This window comes from Sorex fumeus, unplaced genomic scaffold, assembly GCF_029834395.1.
Source record: "Sorex fumeus unplaced genomic scaffold, SorFum_2.1 ptg000021l, whole genome shotgun sequence".
Lineage (NCBI taxonomy): Eukaryota > Metazoa > Chordata > Mammalia > Eulipotyphla > Soricidae > Sorex > Sorex fumeus.
Genome location: NW_026606078.1, coordinates 11,036,491 through 11,060,042, shown reverse-complemented (window position 1 = coordinate 11,060,042; position 23,552 = coordinate 11,036,491). Strand labels below are relative to the sequence as shown.

General features: G+C 45.7%; 1 pseudogene and 1 gene segment (V, D, J or C); both read left to right on the top strand.

The window, feature by feature from the left end:
* Positions 1 to 9,305: 9,305 nt before the first annotated feature.
* Positions 9,306 to 9,856, top strand: LOC130022824 (immunoglobulin lambda variable 3-1-like; annotated as a pseudogene).
* A 9,340-nt stretch (positions 9,857 to 19,196) lies between these two features.
* Positions 19,197 to 22,459, top strand: LOC130022823 (immunoglobulin lambda variable 3-1-like). The segment is given in 4 exon segments: positions 19,197 to 19,242; positions 19,463 to 19,797; positions 21,855 to 21,897; positions 22,389 to 22,459. Coding segments are annotated over 4 exon segments (495 nt in total).
* Positions 22,460 to 23,552: the final 1,093 nt, after the last annotated feature.

Genomic DNA, 23,552 nt, shown 5'->3' with positions numbered 1-23,552 from the left:
CCTGAACCTAAATGGGAGATTCAAGGGTCCCCTCTCCTTCCAGCCCTGCAGTCACACTCCACACAGGAGCCACCAGGAATGGATTTGGGTAGAAAACAAGGTAGATTTATTACTACTGTACAAGAGGGCGTAGACATCTCATTATGATGAAAGAGAAATCGAGAAGTTCTACATGGAGCTAGAGAAGTTCTATAAAGAAGACCACACCTTCTACAAGATCATTGTGGGTGATTTTAATGCCAAGATAGGACCGAGAAGATCAGCTGAAGAACTTCACATCGGAACCCATGGCCTAGAATGGAACGAACAGGGTGAGAGACTGTCAGAGTTCATCATGTCGACCAAGACCATCCATGGTAACTCACAGTTCCAGAAGGCAGAATCTAAACGATGGACATGGGAGTCTCCCGGTGGACGATTCCACAACGAAATAGACCACATCATATTCAATCGACGGTTTTGCCTGACTGATGTCGCTGTTGTCCCAAAATTTCGAACGGGATCGGACCACCGTCTCCTTCGTGCAAAATTCTACTTCACAGAGCGGGGAGAAAGGGCTGCAAAGTTCAAAAAGAGAACTCCCAGAATGACCACCAACTGGGAACTCTTTGGTACTATTGCGGCAACATGGGAAGATGCCATTGTTGACAACATTGACGAGGAATACGATTGACTGGTTCAGCACCTCCATGAATGTGCGAGGAACGCCAAGAGAGAGATAGCCACAAAAAGTCGCCTATCTTCGAAAACTCTTGAGCTAATTCGCCAGCGTGGTTTGGCGCATGCCTCAGGCAACCGCAAGCTAACGTCCGAGCTCGCAAAGCAGTGCAGAGATGCGATCAAGGAAAACCTCAAAGAGAGAAGAGCAGAAGTACTGATAGAAGCGGCAGAAGCCGGGAAAAGTATTCGTAAGGCCCACCTGTCCTTCGCCAACTATAAGACCAAGATGACTGCCCTCCGACGCCCTGATGGATCCATCACATCCTCCAGAACGGCAATGGAGAAGATTATCCATGACTTCTACTCAAATCTCTTCGACAGCCATGTCCACTTGCCAGCATACCAAATTCCACAGGATGGGTATGTTGTTCCCAATGTTCTCCCCTCCGAAATCCGACACGCCATTTCGTTGGTAAAGAAACAAACAGCACCCGGCCCAGACAAGGTCAGACCTGAACACCTGAAGAACCTGCCGTCAGTACTCATCAATACACTGGCTCGGCTCTTCACTCGCTACCTGTCTGAATGCAAGGTTCCGTCCCAATGGAAAACCAGCAGAACCGTACTACTGTTCAAGAAGGGAGACATCCATGACATTGGCAACTATCGCCCGATCTGCCTATTGTCTGTCATCTACAAGTTGTTCACTCGAGTCATCCTGAATAGGATTGGCAGAACATTAGATGAAGGACAACCATGCGAGCAAGCAGGGTTCCGCAAAGGATTCAGCACCATCGACCATATCCACACGATAACCAAGCTTATTGAGGTTTCTCGGGAGTTCAAGATGCCGCTCTGCTTAACGTTCATTGATTTAAAGAAGGCCTTTGATTCTGTTGAGACGGAAGCGGTCATTGAAGCCCTAGCCAATCAGGGCGTTCAAGCCCAATACATCAGGATCCTCCGTGAGCTCTATTGCGGATTCACTACCAGGATCTCACCATTCTACAAAGAAGTGATCGTTGATGTCAAGAGAGGGGTGCAGCAGGGTGATACCATTTCACCGAAACTCTTCAGTGCCACCCTCGAGAACATCATGCGACGACTGGAATGGGAAGGAATGGGAGTGAAGATAGATGGTCGGCAATTACACCACCTCCGCTTTGCTGATGACATTGTTTTAATAACACCAAACATCAGCCAAGCGGCACAAATGCTGGCCGACTTTGACCGTGAGTGTGGAAAGGTAGGACTACAGCTGAATCTTACGAAGACAATGTTTATGAGAAACAGCCTCGTTCCTGATGCCCCATTCGCTCTCGATGGAACGACCATCTCCGAATGCAACAGCTATGTCTACCTAGGTCGAGAGGTCAACATGACAAATGACCTGGCACCCGAGCTGCGCAGGAGGAAGAGAGCAGCTTGGAACGCCTTCAAGAACGTAGAAGAAATAGCTAAGAGGACGAAGAACCTTCGGCTCCGGGCACATCTCTTTGATTCCACTGTTCTTCCTGCATTAACATATGCCTCAGAGACCTGGGCCCTACGCAAACAAGATGAGAATGCCATCCAGGTCTCCCAAAGAAGAATAGAAAGAGCTATGCTTGGAATATCACGTTTCACTCAAATGAGAGAACGAATCCGGAGTTCTGACATCCGTCGACGATCAAGGATCAGGGACGCTGTCTCATATGCCAAGGTGTCGAAAATCAGATGGGCTGGTCACGTAATGAGATTTAAAGACGACCGTTGGACTAGAGCTGTTACTGATTGGATTCCACGGGATGTCAGGAGACCGCGTGGCCGCCCACCTACCAGATGGTCAGACTTCTTCGTCAAGATCATGAACGATCGGTTTGAGGCCCTTCATGTTCCCGGAGCGAACAGATGCCATTGGGCTACACTAGCACGCGACAGGGACAAATGGAGACGTTACTGGCGCCCGCTCGAGCAAATCGATGACTAACGGGAAGTTAAGTGATTCTTAAGTGATTAAGTACAAGAGGGCACTATTGGCGGACTAACATGGAGAGAGTCACATTGCTGCTGGGATTGGTGTTGAAACATATTAGGGCATAGTCACATAGTAGGGCCTTTGAGATGTGAGTGTCCATGCCACATCATTGCTAAGAGCAGCTTTTACCTGTCTTAACACCTTTTGACTGGGTGGAAAGAGAATACAGTGAGAAGAAATCAGCCCAACCAGGAGTGATCCATGAGTGCAGAGCTACAATTAAGCTCTGAGCACTCCCAAGTGTGGCCTCAGAGGGGAAACAAAAAGTCAAGGGAACCAGATATATACCCTGGAGAACAGCGCCAGAAGTCACCCCTGAACACCACTGAGTGTGCCCCTCCACAAATAGCAGAGAATCCCTTTCAGTGGAAAGATAGTTTCCATAAACCCACAATACAAAAAGCTTTTGTTTTGTTCATCATTTGACAGGGCAAGATTGAGTATGAAAACATATTCTTACTTTTAGCAGCCACCAGGGAGAATCAGAAACAGTGATCAGGAGACACTTCAAATGCAAAATCCACGTGAGATGTGGTGGACATGATCAGCACGAGTCTATATCCAGACTCAATGAAAAGATGTCATCATTTTCTACCCTACCGTCGTTGGCAGTGATGTGCAGGTTTGATGAATGCAGTCTGTTGATCTAGTATGCTTGTTGCTGTGCCAAGGGTTCAGCCATGTTTATTCCATCTGCTAACCCTCTCTCAATGTCCAAAAACATTTTATTCTTCGCATGATGGGAGAGCTTCCTGCCTGCCAGCTGCTCCAACCAATGAATTTGGTTGTCTAAAGTAAATCAGACAGATTTGGACTTGATGGATTGGGAGAGAGGCAACACACAGCCAGTAGTGGTCACGGCATACTCCTGGCTCTGTATTCAGGAATCACTCCTATTGGGACCTGGGGAGCGTATGGAGTGCTGGGGATCAATCCCAGATTGGCTGGGTACAAGAAAAGTACCTACCTGATTTACTACCTCTTTAGCCCCTGAACTTCGTAAAATTTCCCAGGCAACAGAAAGCACTTTACTGTATTAAGTGCCCACTTGAAGCATTTTTAAAGCATGGAGATTCCATCATTCATGCACTCATTTCTTTGGAACATAGCACAGAAACTGAAAGTGCCCCTCAGTGCCCTGGGGATACTGAGGCACATTACTGTGAACAGTAACAGGGGTTCACACTAGGAAAGAAACTAACAGTCTCTCAAGGACACCATATTTGCTTGGCAAGTTGTGATATTATTTGGGCTCTGCTCCTGAGGAGCATGATCTGGGCCCAACACATCTACGTCTGGTGACAGCAACCGTGGAACAGGCTCCACTGCAGACATGTTCACCTCCCCAATGTATCTGAGCAGGTCGGCCCAGAAGAATTGCAGATCAGGACACAGGCTGGTTGGTCTCAACTGCAGTTTATTCCAAGCTCATCTCCATTCTCCTCTGATTCTCCCTCTGCTTCTGCCTCATTCTCCATTCTACTTCATTCTCCTTCTTGATCCCACTTCAATCTCCTTCTGTCTCCCCCAGCCCACTCTTACAGTTTAGTTAAATCCCAAGGCATGAGGTATTGGGGCTTATACACGGGTGTGGTCACAATCAATAGGTGTAATGTGCTTCCTTCGGGGGAAGCTGCTTCTAGTAGAGTTTCTCATTCAGCAGGACGATCCTCCCAGAGCTGAATCTCGTGGGTGTGTTTCTCCTCTCCTTAGTCAAACAAACACATGAATGTTCATAATATTAATCATTTTGTGTGGACACAGTAATAAATACATTGAGCTTTTAGGATCGCTCTCCTCGGGTCATCACTCTGTAGATCTCAGACTACATTGCTCAGGCCAGATTAGTCTTTCCTAACCCTAACAGAGTCCTTATCTCATCGTTACGTTTTGGATCATGACAGCATTTGTCCATGACCATGCTCTTAACTTATGTTTGAGTATTGTGGCATTTTGGTCTGGCCCGTTTTGATGCCAGGGTAGCTAACAGCTTGCCCTGGGTCGATCCAGTCCCTTGTCAGGACCCTGCTTTTGAGATGCTAGGAACTAATGGCAACTGAGGCTTAAGTCAAGAAAGCAGATGCCCGGGACTGAATATTATATGGAGTCAATTAACTCCGAAGTTACAAAAGCATAATATTAACTGTCTTCCTGTGTCTATGCAAAAAGGACATTGTTTACAAAGATGTAAGGAGAGGAGAAAGACAATACATGAATACAAGTCAAGTGTCCTAGAAGAATCTGACCTTACAAGTTAACAGAGTCTGATTAGGGAAAAATGTGACAGACCCATTGGCGAAGAGAGCACAGAGAAGTTACAGATAAGCGCAGAGGAATGGGGTGAGTTGGGAGCACTGTGATGGATCCAACCCGATAAACCTAAGCTCCCTTTGGCAAGAAAAAAAGGACAAACCAATGTTATCCTGCAAGGATTATTCATAATAGGTAACACAAAGGAAATTATTATGTTCTGCTTTTGTGATCTGGGTAAAATAAGTTGAAATATTATGGTGGGAAAGTGTACTGTAGGTGGGATTGGTGGTGGAAATTTGAATGTAATCAATCATTGTGAACAACATCATAAAAATAAAATAAAATTTTTAAAGTAAAAAAATTAGAAAGAAACTATGATGCATCTACATAACTGAAAACTACATGGCTGTTAGGAAAACAAAGTCATAAAATTTGCTGAGACATGGATAGACCTGGAGAGTATCATGCTGACTCAATCAGACATGGGGACACAGACAAACATACAATGATGGCACTAGTTTGGAGATGTTAAAGTCAAAAACAATAATATAATGTGTGAATAATACCCAAAGACATAGAATAAGAGCCAGGAGAAATGGCTCATGGAATAAAGTGTGCCACTAAAAGGGAAGGGAGTGAAGTTGAACAGAGAAGGGACCGCTTTGACAATGATAGTTGGAAATGATCACTCTGAACAAAAAGTAGTGCTGAAAGGAGAGAAAGAGAAATGCACAATACCTTTTCAGTAAGAGTATTGCAAACCACAGTGCCTATAAAAACGAGACAACAGACAGACAAACAGAGAGAAAGCATCTGGCATAGAACAGCTTTGGAGGAAAGGTGGAGGAGGCGTTGCTTGAGGGAAACTGGGGACACTGGTGGTGGAAACATGCACTGATGAAAGGATGGGTGTTGGAACATTGTATGACTGAAACTCAATCATGAATGATTTTGTAACTATATATCTCACTATATTTTATATTTATTTTATAAATTTGTTTCATCCTCAGTAGTACTACAGCTGCATTTGAATGATTGTTCATCTATTACGTGAACATTACTTCATGCCTGTTACGTACATCAAAATTAGAAAGCTTCAGTAACATATGTGAAAACTGTCCAAACTCAGTGGCCTGTCCATGATAGACATAACCCTAATTCTGGTGCCTGAGCAGTCGGTCGTCTCATCCATTCAATTCAATTCAATTCAATCTGTCACTGTCACGGTCCTCCCGTTGTTCATCAATTTGCTCGAGCAGGCCCAATAACGTCTCCATTTTGAGACTTGTTGTTACTGTGTTTGGCATATTGAATACCTCACTGGTAGCTGCCAGGCTTTGTGGTGCAGGCGAGATACTCTCAGTAGCTCACCGGGCTCTCGGAGAGGGGCAGAGAAATCGAATCCAGCTCTGCCGGGCTGGCTGCACACAAGGCAAACACCCTACTGCTGTGCTGTCGCTCCGGCCCAATTCAATTCAGTAAGCTTCCTTATTCATACTTTCAATTTTCCTGTAAACTGAGCCCATGAAACCCAGGATCCACAAAGAAAATGCTCTCTCCTTCTTCCTGGGTACTCCCAGTAGATAGTGACTCAGTCCCTTGTCCTGTGATCTAAATCTCTCCTGACTTTCTGGAAGGACTTCCCAGTCCCTCCCACTTTACAGAATGACCACGAGGGGGCAGCAGAGAATAATGGGGTCCAATGGAGCTGGGGTAGGTCAGGGCAACAGGGGTGTAACTCAGTAGTGATGTCCAGGGAGCTGGTGTTTAGTAACCAACATCATACCTAAGAAAAAGGTACTTATTTTGCTATCACCTGACAGTGATGAGCATATTTTTCTCTTTCTTTGTCTTCCTTTTTTCTTTCTTCCTTCCTTCCTTCCTTCCTTCCTTCCTTCCTTCCTTCCTTCTTTCTTCTTTTCTTTGATGACTCCATTTGAATCTGAAGTTTGTTGTATCTCAAGTGCAGGGCCTGCAGTGTAAATGGGGGTAGCAGGGGGGGTCGTAGGGAACTATGGAAACTGTGATGCATACTAAGGAGGCCCTAAGGAACTGTGATGCTGATGAAATCATTGGTGTCAGAGATTAGTCAGCCACTAGGAGGGTACTGTGGGGAATCCAGGGCTCTCCTCAGTGATGCTCGGTCCAGGAATACATAGTGCTGGGAATCTAAGCAGAATTATTTTCAAGCAAGACACCTAGGATATGAAACCTGTGTGTGTGTGTCTGTGTGTGTTTGTGTTGTGTGTGTGTGTGTGAGTGCACCCACCACCCCTGGTCATGCTCGGAATTCTGACTTTACACTCTTGGACAATATGTGGTGACAGGGATGATACCTGTGCAGGTCCTGCATAGGGAATCACCCTCCCCACTGTATTATCTCTCCGGCCACAGGATCTGAAATACTCTTTTCCAGGTAATATTTACTATCTAGTCAGTTTAACATTTTAATGTTCTTAGGTATCTGGTAACAAGAATTATCCTCTATCATTTTCTTGAATCAAGGAATAAAGGTTACTTTTATTATTGTATGAATATCCCAAAAAGTGAAAGAAACCAACTATAAAAATATTTTAATGAGAAATCATTGTAATTTAAGCCAATATTTTATGCCATATACCAAATTATTTATTGTGTAAACTCACACAAATAGGTGGCACGGCACCCACACGGCGGCGGCTCTATCTCTCCCGCCACCCGCGTTCGGTAGTCTTACCCTCCTACCACCCTGAAGAGGTCGATGGCGATGGTCAGGCGGAGGAAGGAACGAGGGCCAGGCTGGTAGGTATTAGTCATAGTTTATTCTGATTCTCTCCTCATCTCTCTATCTCTGCCTCTGCCCCCATTCTTCCTCCCCCAGCTACTTCATTCTCCTTCTCCATTCCCCTTCATCCTCCTTCTCTGGAGTCTGGGTTCTGGCCCTCTCTGAACTCTCTTCTTCCTTCTGCCTTCCTATATCTCTGCCCCACTCCTACACTACAGTTAAATCCTCTCTCCATGAGGAATTGGGGGAACAATTACACATAGGTGCGGTCACAATCAATAGGGGTGGAGATCAACAGGGGTAGAAATCTTAGCCTCAGGGAAGACCGCTCCTAGGACAGATCTTTCCTCAGCAGGAGGACCCACCCTAGACCAGAATCCCATGAGCGTGCCTCTCCTCTCCTTGTCCAACAAGCATACAAGAATATAAATCATTTTGTATGGATACAGTAAGAAATATCTTAAACTTATAGAATTGCTCTCCTAGGGCCATCTCGATCTCAGACTACGGTGCTCAGGCCAGATAGTCTTTCCCACCCCTAGCAGGATCCTAGTCTTGTTGTTACCTTGGATCATGACAGCATTTGTCTATGATCAAACTCTTAACTTATAGTTAAGAATCGTGGCACCTTGGCCTGGCCCATTTCGCTGCCAGGGTAGCTCACTGCTTGCCCTGGGTCCATTCAGTCCCTCGTCGGGACCCTGCTTTTGGGGTGTTAGGAACTAAGGGCAACTGAGGCTTAAGTCGAGAAAGATGCCCGGGAGTGAATAATATTCAAGGCCAATCAAATCCTAAGTTACAAAGCATAATGTTAACGGTCTTCCTGTATCTATACAAAAAGGATATTACTTTAAGGTAAACTATTCATAAGGCATAAGGAGAGGAAAAGGGCAATATTTCACTCATACATATAAAATCATAAATTTCTGGGAAACTGATCTTACAAATTAACAAAGTCTGATTAAGGGGAAAGCTGATTAACTGGGTGGGAAGGAGAGCATAGGAAAGACTGTTTACATGTTTACATGTAAACACAATGGAAGTGGAAGTGCCTCTGGAGCCCTGTGGTGGGTGTAACCAGATTGATGGGTGTAATCAGATAAAACCTAAGCTTCTTGAAGGACAAAGCAATGTTACCCAACAATTTATTCTGAAAACACAATGTGTCAATGCCCTAAATCACCTCCTATCACTATCACTATCACTGTCACTACATCACTATCATCTCGTTATTCATCTATTAGTTCGAACAGGCACCTGTAACGTCTCCTTTTGTCCTAGCCCTGAGATTTTAGCAGCCTCTCTTTACTTGTCCAATGCAGCACAATTGGGAAGGACAACTAAACCACCTCCTAAGTAGACAAAATTCCCATAACCTACAGAGTAACAAAAATTGTCAGGGAGATGCCACTAAGCAACAGGTAGGGACTGCATGGCCAGCCCTCCTCCTTCCTGTGTCCTTTGAGTCTGGGCAATTTTCTGAAGACACACACACCCCAAGGAGTAGCCCTGAGCCTTACTGATTTGCATAGTCAGCAGCTCTCTCCCTGAGGGGATAAGAGGGGACCAGGAGGAGTTCAGCCTCAGGTGCCAGGAGCACAGCCCCTCACCATGGCCTGGACCCCGCTCCTCCTGGGCCTCCTGGCTCACTGCACAGGTGATGTGTCAAGGCTCACAGCAGCCCCAGGCATGGTGCTCTGGGGCATCTTTGTCTAGACTGAGCTCAACAGGTCACTGGTATATGATGCCCATCACCCTGATGGAGTGTACAGGGCTGGGGCCTCACAGAATTACTATAGGTTATGAAGATGGGGGTTTCGGCTTTCCACCCTACCTGACCTCTCTTTCTCTCTTGCAGGTTCTATATCTTCCTATGAGCTGAATCAGCCAACCTCATTTTCTGTGAGCCTGGGTGGGGAGGCCAAGATGACCTGTGCAGGAGACAAAATTGGAAGCAAATATGTTTACTGGTACCAGCAGAAGCCAGGCCAGGCCCCTGTGTTCGTCATGGCTGATAGTACCCGGCCCTCAGGGATCCCTGACCGCTTCTCGGCTCCAACTCTGGTAACCTGGCCACCCTGACCATCACGGGAGTCCAGGCTGAGGATGAGGCCGACTATTACTGTGCAGTAGCTGATGGCAGTGGGAGCACCTGGCAGTGACCACAGTGGCACAGACTCTGGGGAAGTGGGGAAAGAACCTCCTGTTCTGGCCTGGTGCTTACCCTCAGTGTGCTCAGTAGCTGAGGCCTGAGAATCATTCAAACCCCACCGCTCTGTTCTTATCCTGATCTCGAAACAAGAGCTGGTTCTCTATGCACCTGGATCTTCATTTATCCTTCAAAAACACAAAACCCTTGAGGACTAGAGCAGTAATTCAATGAGTGTGCCCTTGCCTTGCATGCAGCTGGCCTAGTTGGATCCCTGCTTCCCTATGGTTCCCTGAGCCCTGTCATGAATGATCCCTGAATACAGAATAGAAGTAAGTCCTGAGCATAGTGAAGTGGGGCCCAAAATCTAAAGAAAAAAAATAAAAATAATCATAAACAAAAACAAAAACAAAAACAAAATTTTTAATTCTCAATATTTTGAATTGTTCTATTTGAGGTTTTGAGTTCTTCAACTTTTGTCAACACCTGCTGGTCCGGAGTCCCCACAGCTGTGTGTGGGGCAGCTGCAGCCCCTTCCGATGTAGTTTCTTCACTTCCTCATCCCAGAGTTGTTTGAGGAGAATTCAGACACCAGAAGGACAGCCTCTGACTCTGAGTGGCCCCTGACTCATGGAGGACACTTGTTATCCCTTTCCTCTTGTTCTTTGATGAGACTGCAGGTCTTTCAGCATTAGAGGAGAACTCCTTGGAAGAAGAAGCACAGGATACCAACACCCGTTCACTTATTAGAACTGGGATTTATGACACCTGAATTTTTGTATGTTGCTGAGAATTTTTATCAGAGGTTTATAAAATTTCCATGTCACTCTCTTATGTGTATTGATTTAAATGAATGTCACCATGATTTGATACCCACTCTTGAATGATTCTCCCTAATCATTTAGCCTCCCCACCCACCAACCCCCCGCCACCTTTTGGTCCCTTTTGTTTTTGAAGGACACAAAGGGGGAAAATCTTTTTCCCATATGAAACCAATTTGCTGTATTTGATCTTCTTATACATTTTTCTTTAATTTTTTGTTTTGGGTATCACACCCACCAATACTCAGAGGCTACTCTTGATTTTGTGCTCAGGAATTGCTCCTGGCAATGCTAAGAATCATATGGGATGCCAGAGATCAAACCTCGGTTGGCCACATGCAAGGCAAACACACTACCCACTGTACTATCAAGCCCCACTCATACATTTTTATACTGAAACGCACTCATTGTTTGTCTCCCATTAGTTTTTCTGCCATACATCTGTCCAAAAAATATGAATTTAAAGGAAAAAATAGTTTTGGGGACCAGGGAGGTAATACAGGGGTTAAGGTTCTTGACTTGCAACCTGCTAATTCAGGTTCAGATGCCCAGCAACACGTCAGGTCCCCTGAACTCCTCCAAGCATTACATCAGACACAGAGCCTGAGCACCACTGGCTATGGTCCCAAAACAAAACAAAACAAAAAAATGGTTTTTTTCTTTTTGGTTCACACCCAGCAATGCTCAAGGGTTATTCCTGGCTCTGCACTCAGAAATCACTCCTGGCGGTGTTCAGGGGACCATATGGGATGCTGGGAATGGAACCCCTGTAGGCCGCGTGCAAGACAAATGCCCTACCTACTGTGCTATTGCTCCAGGCCCCCTTCACTTTATCACTTAACTTCCCGTTAGTCGTCGATTTGCTCCAGCGGATGCCAGCAACGTCTCCATTTGTCCCTGTCGCTTGCTAGTGTAGCCCAATGGCATCTGTTCGCTCCGGGAACATGAAGGGCCTCAAACCGATCGTTCATGATCTTGACAAAGAAGTCTGACCATCTGGTAGGTGGGCGGCCACGCGGTCTTTTGACATCCCGTGGAATCCAGTCGGTAACAGCTCTAGTCCAGCGGTCGTCTTTAAATCTCATTACGTGACCAGCCCATCTGATTTTCGACACCTTGGCAAATGAGACAGCGTCTCTGATTCTTGATCGTCGACGGATGTCAGAACTCCGGATTCTTTCTCTCATTTGAGTGAAACGTGATATTCCGAGCATAGCTCTTTCTATTCTTCTTTGGGAGACCTGAATAGCGTTCTCATCTTGTTTGCGTAGGGCCCAGGTCTCTGAGGCATATGTTAATGCAGGAAGAACAGTGAAATCAAAGAGATGTGCCTGGAGCCGGAGGTTCTTCGTCCTCTTAGATATTTCTTCGACGTTCTTGAAGGCGGTCCAAGCCACTCTCTTCCTCCTGCGCAGCTCGGATGCCAGGTCATTTGTCATGTTGACCTCTCGACCTAGGTACACATAGCTGTTGCATTCGGAGATGGTCGTTCCGTTGAGAGCGAATGGGGCGTCAGGAACGAGGCTGTTTCTCATAAACATTGTCTTCGTAAGATTCATCTGTAGTCCGACCTTCCCACACTCACGGTCAAAGTCGGCCAGCATTTGTGCCGCTTGGCTGATGCTTGGTGTTATTAAAACAATGTCATCAGCAAAGCGGAGATGGTGTAGTTGCCGACCATCTATCTTCACTCCCATTCCTTCCCATTCCAGTCGTACAGTAACTACAACTGGTCTCATTCACCTGACCCAGTCCCCCTAAAAATGTTTTATTTTCTTTTAATAAAATTTAATAACTCAAGTGTAAAGCTCGTCCATATTGACTATGATTATTAGTAGTAGAGGCAAAACTGGATCAAAGAAACGAATGTATTAAAAATTTCTTGGGTAATCATGAGTATTGGTTCATATATCCATCATCAATGTTTTTTTCTTCTAGAATGCAACAGGACTCTTCCTTCAGTTAACTTCCCATTTTCACTCTTTTATATATCTCGGGGTCTTGGTTCTTTGGTTTCATGAACATGAATTCTATAATACAATGTCACTCACCAATCTCAACTCCTTCCTAATTATTATGCGAAAACTATTACCTGTCAATGATCAAAGTGAATTTTAATGGACTCTTAGAATAGTTCTAATTTCATGTCTTTTAAATTTTGTTAGCTGCAAAAAGAATTGGAAATTTTCTGACTTGCAGAGAATTTGTGTAAGCGGCAGTCTGACACTCTACCAGACCCTTCTGGGAAGAAGGGCCAACTGCCCTATCTGCTGGAGATAGAGCACTGCCAGACAGCCCTACCCTGTGAGTTCCCAGGAGAAAAAAAAAAAAAAGGACTGTGTCTGAACAGGGATGAGAGCATTCGGTGGCTAAGAACCATTTTCCCCATGCCAGACAACAGGCAATGTTGAATGAAGTACCAGGGGAACAGAGAAACAAGAACCAGGCCCCAAGCTGGTCGATAGACAGTTTATTTCTCTCTCTTCCTTCTCCCACATAGTCTGATCTCTCCCTTCATGGTGCAGTCATAGTCATAGTTTTGGTCATAGTTTCAGTCTTCATAGTTCCATCATCCTAGTTTCCTTGTAGTTCCTAAGTCCTAAAGTCCCAAAGTTCTAATTCTACTCCTTGTCTTCAGCATCTCATCATCGACTTTTTAGTCTTCAACATCTAGTCCCCAAAGTCTGGTCCTCAACTTTCTAGTCCCCAACATCTAGTCTTGACTTTCTAGTCTCTTCTTACCCCTTAAAGCATAGTTATATAGAAATTATGAAGGGTGAGGATACACAAAAGTGGGGTCGAATATTATCATAACAACAAACAGAGGTAAAGCCACTCCTTTAAGAGATTAACTCAAAGACAAAATCTCATCTGAGGATTTGGCACTCCAGATTACTAGGCGATCCACTCAAGTGTGGGATATCATTCAGGGTGTATGCTTTCTCTTTTCCTCAGCTAGTAATCCATTTTTAAAAATCATGGCAAATTTACTTCTCATAATATTTCTAACAATGTCATTTTGTATAGTCTCTGAGTCTTGGCCATTGATGGGATTACACAGAGCCAGGGGGCCAGTTGGTGGGTGTGACCCCCACCTATTGAAATTTGGAGGATCTGGATGAAGGATGCTCAGCCCCAATCCGAGTAGGCTTGGAGATCTTAGCCCCGGGATCCCCGTGCCCTCGTTCCCCTGCCGGTACCTTCATGTGTGCAGAGAGTGGTCACAGCATGGTGGTGGCTGATTCTGGAGTAGTCATCTCTGGTGATACCTACCAGCCCTCCAGGATCCCTGACCACTTTTCTGGCTCCAATTAGCAACCTGACAATCAGAGGCACCCTGGATGAGCACAAGGCTATCACTGTCATGGGTGGAATAGTCAAGCGGCCCAGCCCACTGTGACATGGAAAGTGACACATAAATCCCTGTCCCACCTGAATCATACTCCCCTCCAGCCCCAGGAGTTTTCATCAGAGCAGAAAACAGATCTGACACAGAGGGATCTGAGGTCCCCTGACTCCCCATCCCAAGTCTGGAAACAGGCTCTCTACATGCATCATGAAGGGTGTATTTGGGATTGTAGGATGAAGCTGTCACGCTGTTCACTTGAAAGGGGGTGTTGGGCAAAGAGGAACAGATTTCAGGATTACTAGAGATGTGTGTCTAATATGCTAAAAGATAAACTCAGGCGTATGAACATTTCAAGGTTGTTTTCAGCAGATTTCTATTTGAGTGCCATACTAGATGCAGTTAGTACCCCCTGCCCCCCAGGGGCCTGGGGCAAGGAAAAGACTATAGAGAAGAGGCAAATGCAAGGCAAGGAATGGGTTAAATAACTAGACTTCAACATCAGCCCAAATATGAGGTCTGAACAACCTCAGAAGATATTTTAATAAGACAAAAGAACCTGAGAGACCCTCAAAGAAAAAAGTCACCAGAGCTCAAAATCCTTTACCTTGATAAACCTTGCCAATAACTCCTTCCTGCAGAGAGAGCTCCAAGCTGAGCAGCTTGAAGAGGCACCAACCCATGCTTCCTGGAGAATTCAGAACACAGGACTCCCCGTTCTGGAGTCACTGCACCCAACTTAGATCGTATTCTTTTCCTTGAGAGCCTCTCCTTCCTTTGAAGAACCCCATATTTTTCCATTCTTCCTTGTTTTTAATCTCTTTTCCCTACTCATTTGTGTGTGTGCCAGTGTGTGTCTGTGTGTGTGTGTGTGTGTGTGTGTGTGTGTGTGTGTGTGTGGGTGTTTGTGTTGTTTGGGAGCCGCACTTAGTGGGCTCAGAACTTGTTCATGGCTATGTACGCAGAAATTACTCCTGGCAGGTCCCAGAGGACCATAAATGGTGTCAGGGATTAAATTCAGGTCAGTTGCAGGCAAGGCAGCTTAGTGTCTGTACTACCTATTAAACCATCTAAGTAAATACCATTAAATAAAGCTATTTTGTTTCACTCTTTCACCTGCTCCTGAAATTTTTTTCTTTGAGAACAGATGAAGCTCCTGGAGCACTGTGCTAAGACTCAGACTTTTCTTTTCCTGCGAAGATTAGTTCCTCATTTCAGGTTGATGCTACTGCTCCCTGAGCATTAGGTGATGGGGACCAGTTCGCTTACTGTGCAGATTGAGTGGGCTTCAGGCATAGCTTGATGGTCACATAGTAGGGTCCTGGTAAGCATCCATGCCACATAGTTGCTAGGAGAAGCCTTTACCTGTCCTGACCCATCTACGAATTTCCTGGTGTGACCAAGGAGGGTCAAGCAGAGGGGCAGAAACACTCTTGCTCCCCACTCCACCCAAGGCACCTGCAATAATATTCAGTAAATACTTCAACCACTGCACGAAAGCTCAACAGCATTCTCATTTTCACACTTTACAGAGGGGGAAGCTGAGGCATGAGAGATGAGTGAAGAAACCAATCTACACTCCAGCACCATTCAGTTAGAGAGAATCTAGAAATAACCCTTGCCCAAAATCAGAAAAGTGGATAAAGAAACTATTGTACAGGAGCTGGAGAGATAGTACAGCGGGTAGGGCGTTTGCCTTGCACGCGGCCAACACGGGTTCGATTCCCAGCATCCCATATGGTCTACTGAGCACCGCCAGGAGTAACTCCTGAGTGCAGAGCCAGGAGTAACTCCTGTGCATCGCCAGGTGTGACCCAAAAAGCAAAAAAAAAAAAAAAAACTATTGTACAGCAGAGATGCCACCGGCCCCCATGCCAGGCTATCTCATCCAGGGGGATCGAGCAGGGCTAGTCAGTTCTACCACCCACCCCCCAAAAAACCTCCAGAAATCACCACTATGCTCAAGGCCCATCTCCACGGGCTACACGAGCCTCATCCATGAGGAATTCTGCTGAAAACCCAAGGTATACAGACTTGTGACTGAAATCTCCATTCCCACCTGCAGTCGGGTGACCTACCCCCACCTCCCTGAGTTCTGGTAGCTGGCAGTCATGCCCACAAACTGACTCTGGTTCCATTTAATCTCATTAACGGCCATGATCCAGATACTCACAAATAAACCTCAGAAGAGGAAGAGAGCAACACGCTGCGGAGATGCCTCTGGACCCCAAAGTCACCATCCACTTAAAAATTGAATTCTTGCTGGATTACTCTATTAAAAGTATTAGAAGTTCTGCACATTTCATACTCTGTACAAGGGCTTACTGGCTCCAGGGTAATAAAACAATCTTCACACACTTTCCTCTAGAAAAACTTTTCTGGATCATCTTTAGAGGATTATTCATTATAGGCGGTACAAAGGAAATTATTATGTTCTGCTTTGAACATCGGGATGGTATAATTTGAAATACAGTGATTGTAAGGTGTTATGGTGGTGGATTGTTGTTGGAAAATGGAATGCAATCAATTATTGTGAACAACTTCATAAAAATAAAATAAAACTGGAGCGATAGCACAGTGGTAGCGCATTTGCCTTGCACGCAGCCAACATGGCCGACCCAAGTTCAATTCCTCCGCCCCTCTCGGAGAGCCCGGCAAGCTACCGAGAGTATCTCGGAGAGCCTGGCAAGCTCCCGTGACGTATTCGATATGCCAAACACAGTAACAACAAAGTCTTCAAATGGAGACGTTACTGGGCCCGCTCAAGCAAATCTATGATCAACGGGAGGGCCTTTAAAAAAAAATTAAAAAACTTTGAAACTATGATACATCTACATAATGGAACACTACATGGCTGTTGTATCATGCTGAGATAATGCGTCAATGGGAACAGATAAACATACATTGATGGCACTCGTTTGGGATATAAAAAGCCAAAAACAATAACACAGTGTGTGAATAATACCCAAAGACATAGAAACAAGAGCCACCAGAAATGGCTCAAGGAAAAAAGCATGCCACAAAAAGGGAGGGGGAATAAAGTTAGGACAGAGAAGGGAACCCTTTAACAATGGTAGTTGGAAATGATCACTCTGAACAAAAACTAAGTGCTGAAAGGAGAGAAAGAGAAATGCACCATACCTTTTCAGTAAGAGCATTGCAAAGCAGCATGCCTAAAAAAATGTGAGAGACAGACAGACAGACAGAAAGTGTCTGGCATAGAGCAGCTTTGGAGGTAAAGTGGAGGAGTAGTGCAGGAAGGAAACTGGGGACGTTGGTGGTGAAAATCTGCGCTGATGAAAGGATGCGTGTTGGAATGTTGTATGACTGAAACTCAATCATGAATGGCTTTGTAACTATTTATCTCACTGCATTTTATAAAGAAATTTGTTTCATCCTCAGCAGTGTTATAGTTGCATTTGAATGATTGTTTATTATGTGAGAATACCCTTATGCCATCACGTATATGAAAATTTGAAAGCTTCAGTTCCAAAAGTGAAAACTGTCCAAATTCAATGGCCTATCTTGATCACTTGATCACTTGACATTCCATTATTCATCGATTTGCTCGAGCGGGCACCAATAACGTCTCCATTCATCCTAGTCGCGTGCTAGTGTAGCCCAATGCCCTAGCTATAATTGAAATAATCTTAATTCTGGGGCCTGGGCACTGGATTGTCTCATCAACCTACCAATTCAATTCAAGTGTCCTTATTCATATTTTCAATTTTCCTGAGTACTGAGCCTATGAATCCCAGGATCCACAGAGAAAATGCTCACTCTTCCTCCTCCCTGCTTGCTCCCAAGGAAATAGTGACTCAGCCTCTGAGCCCTGTGGTCTGAATCAACCCTGACTTCCTCTTAGAACTTCCCAGCCCTGCTCACTTCACAGAATGACCACCAGGGGGCAGCAGATAATCATGGGGTCCACTGGAGCTGGGGTGGGTCAGGGTGACAAGGGGTCTAACTCAGTAGATTCAGGGATGTTCAGGGAACTGGTGTTTAGTAACCAACCTCCGACCTAAGGAAAAGTATTTATTTTCTTATCACCTGACGCAGATGAGCATATTTTTCTTTCTTCGTTTTTCTTTCTTTCTTTCTTCCTTCCTTCTTTCCTTCCTTCCTTCCTTCCTTCCTTCCTACCTTCCTTTCTTTCTTTCTTTCTTTCTTTCTTTGATTGACTTCTTTTAAATCTGAACTTTGTTGTGTGGCAAGTGGCAGGGCCTGTGGTGTAAATGGGGGGAGGGGGGAGGGTCTCCGGAACTGGGGAAAGTATGATTCATTCTAAGGAGGCCCTGGGGGAACTGTGATGCTGATCAAACTACTTGGTGTCAGAGATTAGTCAGCCACTCGGAGGGTGCTGTGGGAGAATCCAGGGCTTTCCTCACTGATGCTCGGTCCAAGCAAGGCACTTAGGATATGAAGTGTGTGTGTCTGTGTGTGTGTGTGTCTGTGTGTGTGTGTGTGCGCGCGCGCGCGCGCGCGCGCGCGCGTGCGTGCGTGCCACACCCAGCCATACTCAGAAATTCTGACTTTGCATTCTTGGATTGTTCCTGACTGGGTCTGGGAACAAAATGTGATGACAGGGATGAAACCAGGGCAGGCCCTCCACAGGGAATCACCCTCCCCGCTGTATTATCTCTTCGGCCACAGGATCTGAAATATTTTTGGTCCAGAGAATATTTGCTGTCCAGTCTGTTTAACATTTTAATGTCTTTTTGTATCTGACAACAAGAAGAATCCTCTATCCTTCACTTGAACCAAGTAATACAGGTGATTTTTATTATTGTATAAATGTCCCCAAAATCGAAGAAAACCAACTATAAAAAAATCTGTTAATGAGAAATCCTTGTCATCTAAGTCAATATTTCATACCATATATCAAATTACTAATTCTGAAAACATACTGTGTTGATGCCCTAAACCACCTGTTAAGTAGACAAAATTCCCATAACCTACAGAGAAACAAAAATTGTCAGGGGGATGCCACTAAGCATTAGGTAGGGACTGAATGGCCAGTCCACACCTTCCTGTGTCCCTTGCTTTGGGCCCTTTTCACCAGCCACTAACCCTGAACAGTAAACCTGAGCCTGGCTGATTTGCATAGCCAGCAGCTCTCTCCCTGAGGGGATAAGAGGGCACCAGGAGGAGTTCAGCCTCAGGTGCCAGGATCCCATCCCCTCACCATGGCCTGGACCCCGCTCCTCCTGGGCCTCCTGGCTCACTGCACAGGTGAGCTGTCCAGGTTCAGTAGCCCCAGGCCCAGTGCTCTGGAGCCATCTTGGCCCTGAGTCTGAGCTCAGCAGGGCACTGGGGTAGGATGCCCACACCCTGATAGATGATGGGGTTGGGGGTGAGGTCCCACAGAATTACTACAGGTTATGAAGATTATGAGATTATGATCTGGCAGACTGGGATTTCTCCTTACCTTACTTCTCCTTCTCTCTTACAGTTTCTGTATCTTCCTATGAGGTGAATCAGCCGCCCTCATTATCTGTGAGCCTGAGAGGAGAGGCCAAGATGACCTGTGCGGGAGACAAAATTGGAAGCAAATATGTTTCCTGGTACCAGCAGAAGCCAGGCCAGGCCCCTGTGTTCGTCATGGTTGATAGTACCCGGCCCTCAGGGATCCCTGACCGCTTCTCTGGCTCCAACTCTGGCAACCTGGCCACCCTGACCATCACTGGAGTCCAAGCTGAGGATGAGGCCGACTATTACTGTGCAACATATGATGGCAGTGGGAGCAGCTGGCAGCGAGCACAGTGGCAGAGACTCTGGGGAAGTGGGGTAAGAACCTCCTGATATGGCCTGGTGCTCACCCTCACTGTGATCAGTAGCTGAGGCCTGGGGGTCAGGCAAGCCCACTGCCCTGCTCTGATACATATCTCGATCAAGAACTGGTTCTCTATGCTCCTGGATCTTCATTTAGCCTTCAGAAATACAAAACCCTCCAGGACTAAAGCAATAATTCAGTGGGTAAGGCCCTGGCCTTCCATGAAGCAGGCCTAGTTTGATCCCCATCTTCCCATATGTTCCCCTGAGCCCCCGCCATGAGTGATCTCTGAGTGTAGAATAGCTGTAAGTCCTAAGCATAATCAAGTGAGGCCCAAGAGATAAAAAAGAAATTACGTTTTCAACCCTCGATGTTTTGAATTCTTCAAGTCGATGATTTGAGTTCTTCAACTTTTGTCAACACCTGCTGGTCCAGAGTCCCTCCAGCTGCGTGTGGGGCAGCTGCAGCCCTTGCAGATGTAGCGTCTTCACTTCCTCATCCCTGGTGTCTGAGGTGAGTTCAGACACCAGAAGGACAATCTCTGACTCTGAGTGGCCCCTGACTCATGCTAGCCTTTGTTATCCCTTTCCTTTTGTCCTTTGATGAGACTGCAGGTCTTTCAGCATTAGAGAGGAACTCCTTGGAAGGAGAAACATGGGATACCATCACCCACTCATGTATTAGAATGGAGATTTATGACAACTGAATTTTTGTATGTTGTTGAGAATATGAGAAGTTTGTAAAACTTCCATTTCACTCTCTTATGTATATTGATTGGGAACAAATGTCACCACGACTTGATACTCCCTCTTGAATGATTCTTCCTAATGATTTACCCTCCCCACCCCCCACCCCAAACCCCTGTGCTGCATTTTGGTCCCTCTTCTTTTTGAAGGGCAAAATGGGGAAAATTCTTTTATCCACACCAGACAAATTCACTGTATTTGTTCTTCTCATACATTTTTTCTTTTTTTGTTTTTTTGTTTTGTTTTTGGGATGACACCCAGCAATACTCACTGACTATTCCTGGTTCTGTGCTCAGGAATAACTCCTGGAAATGCTCAGGAGACTATATGGGATGCTATGGATCAAGCCTGGATTGGCCACATGTATGGCAGGCACACTACCCACGAAACTATCCAGCCCCTACTATAAACAAAGACAACGAGGGAGTGAAGAAATCTCCTATTCTACACTCTGAGGTGTCTGAATGAATTCACCAAAGGAACAGAGATACTGACAATGATCCAAGTGCACACTGAGCTTCGGTGTCAAACATCATGGGTTCCAGCTGCCATTACTGGAGTAAAGGAAGCTTTAGTCTTGGTTTCCAGATAAAAAGAAATTCTATACTCTTCTAAGTCATTGTGGATTTCCAAGAATCTCAACACTTTAAGAGAACACGGTTCTTTTCACTCTCCACACAAAACTCTGACACAGAAGGGCCTGTTAGTGCTGGAACATAATTTTCAGAAATACATCTGTCTCCTCCTCCCTTTATGCCAGATGGGACTTTTCTAAACAAATCTGGGTGGGTCACGGGGGAAAAGCTGACACTGCTTGAAAGAGTGAGGTCTATACTATGAACCCTCTTTAGGTTAGGTATTACCTGCAGGTGAGAAATTCCTCATCTGAACTCTTCCAGAGTCGGGAAGCTAACTCGCATTCTGGAATTTAGAGGACAGAACCAGGTTTTTCCCAGAGGGAAACTCAAAGGGAGAGATTCTGAGGGCAACAAGTATCCAAGGTTGGGTCCACTGTACTTCCCGAGGTTGCAGAGGCCTCACTCTGAAGGTCAGGATCACCTGGGACACTGAAAGAAGCCGGGGCACAGTTCGTGACTTACCTGTGAAAAACAAGGGCCTCATACTTGTGTGATCAGAAATGCTGGATCCTGCCTCTCAGGTATGTTCAGGGATGCCTTGACCACTCTTTAATCTCTCCTTCCCTCTTTCAGACCATCTCTGACCAGATTCAAAAAGCCTCTGGGTAGTCAGAAATGAAGTTTCAAAGGAGAAGGGTGACTAGTTTCATAGCCGCCTTTCCTGTACTTCATGTGTCTGTTTCACAGACTCCAGTGAGCTGCCTCACCAAACACCTGGTACACTGCACAGGTAAGGAATTCCTGGACGGAACACAGGCTAGCATGAAGGGGGAAAGCCCTGGAAGCTGATTGTGATCACACACATTAATGAGAAGGTTGATATTCTGAGTGAGAAGCAGCTCAGTTTTGGTGATTGCAATCCATTCTCCCTTAAGGCACCTACTCTGCCTTCTGGGTGTGCTAAGATCTTCTTCTAATCAGAGGAGCAATAAATTTCCATGAGAGCAAACCATCTTTATCCCACAGGTCCAAAGAGGATAGAAGAAGATGCTGTAGATCTCAAGAGTGCAGTGAGCACAAGAAGCGCTCTGAGAAGGATCCATCATGGCCCGGCCCCTTCCCCTGGTCCCTTACCTTGCTCTCTGCACAGGTGCCACCTCAAAGGATCGGCTCAACGGGCCTGCCCCAAACCCCGAGCTCCACACTGACACAGACTCATTGAGGGACTACCTCGGGCCTGGCCCTTCTTGTTCAACCCTGTCTCCTCTCCTATCTCTCAAGGCTCTTTGGCCTTCTTTAAGCTTAGCCAGTCATTTTTCACATCAACTGGTCCTGAGACAACCCAGAGATGAGAAACGCTATTCATTGGTACCAGCAGAAGTTGGCCACGTCTCTGTGCTGGTCATCTCTGGTGATAACAACCAGCCCTCCAGGATCCCTAACTGCTTCTCTGACTCCAACTGAGGAATATAGCCACCCTGACTAAGAAACCGTTCTGGCTTAGCAAGAAGCTGACTCTTATCGTATTTGGCACTCGAGTGCCAAAGCCCACAGAGACCTGGGCAGAAGGGAAGTGACACAGAAATCCCTGTCCAAATAAAATCATGCTCTCCTCCAACCCCATGAGCTTGCAGTCAGAGCAGCAAATAGATCTGACACAGAGAGATTTGAGGTCCCCTGACTCACCATGCCGATCATGGAACAGGCTCTTTCCAGGATCACGAAGGGTGAATGTGGGATTGTAGGATGAAGCTGTCATGGTGTCACTTGGAAGGGGGTGTTAGGCAAACATGACCAGACTTCAGGATTATTAGAGGGAAATGCGTGTCCAGTGTGTTAAAAGATAAACTGAGGCATATTGGAATTTCAAGGTTGTTTACAGCAAGTACTTATTTGAGTGCTATACTAGAAGCAGTTAGGAGCCTCCCAGGGTTATAGGGCAGGAAAAAGACTACAGAGAAGAGGCAAATGCAAGGCAAGGAAATGATTAAGTGAATCGAGCTCAATAGTCAGCCCAAATCTCAGGATGGAACAACCTCAGAAGATAATTTAACAAGAGCAAAGGACCTGAGAGACTCTCAGTGAAAAATATGACCAGTGCTCAAAATCCCTTCCCTTGACAAACCTTGACAGTAACTCCTTTCTTCAGAAAGAACTCCAAGCTGCGCAGCTTGGAAAGGCTCAAACTCCTGGAGGATTCAGGACACACCATTCCAGAGTCACTGAATCTGACTTAGAGTACATCTTTTTCCTTAGGGGTTTGTCTTTCCCTAGAGAAGCCCATATTCTTCCTTGTTTTTAATCTCTTTTACCTCCAATTTGTGTGTGTGTAAGAGAGAGAGAGAGAGAGAGAGAGAGAGAGAGAGAGAGAGAGAGAGAGACTGGACTGCGTGCACCACACCTGACCATACTCAGGGATTCTGACTTCTCACTTTCTCACTCTTG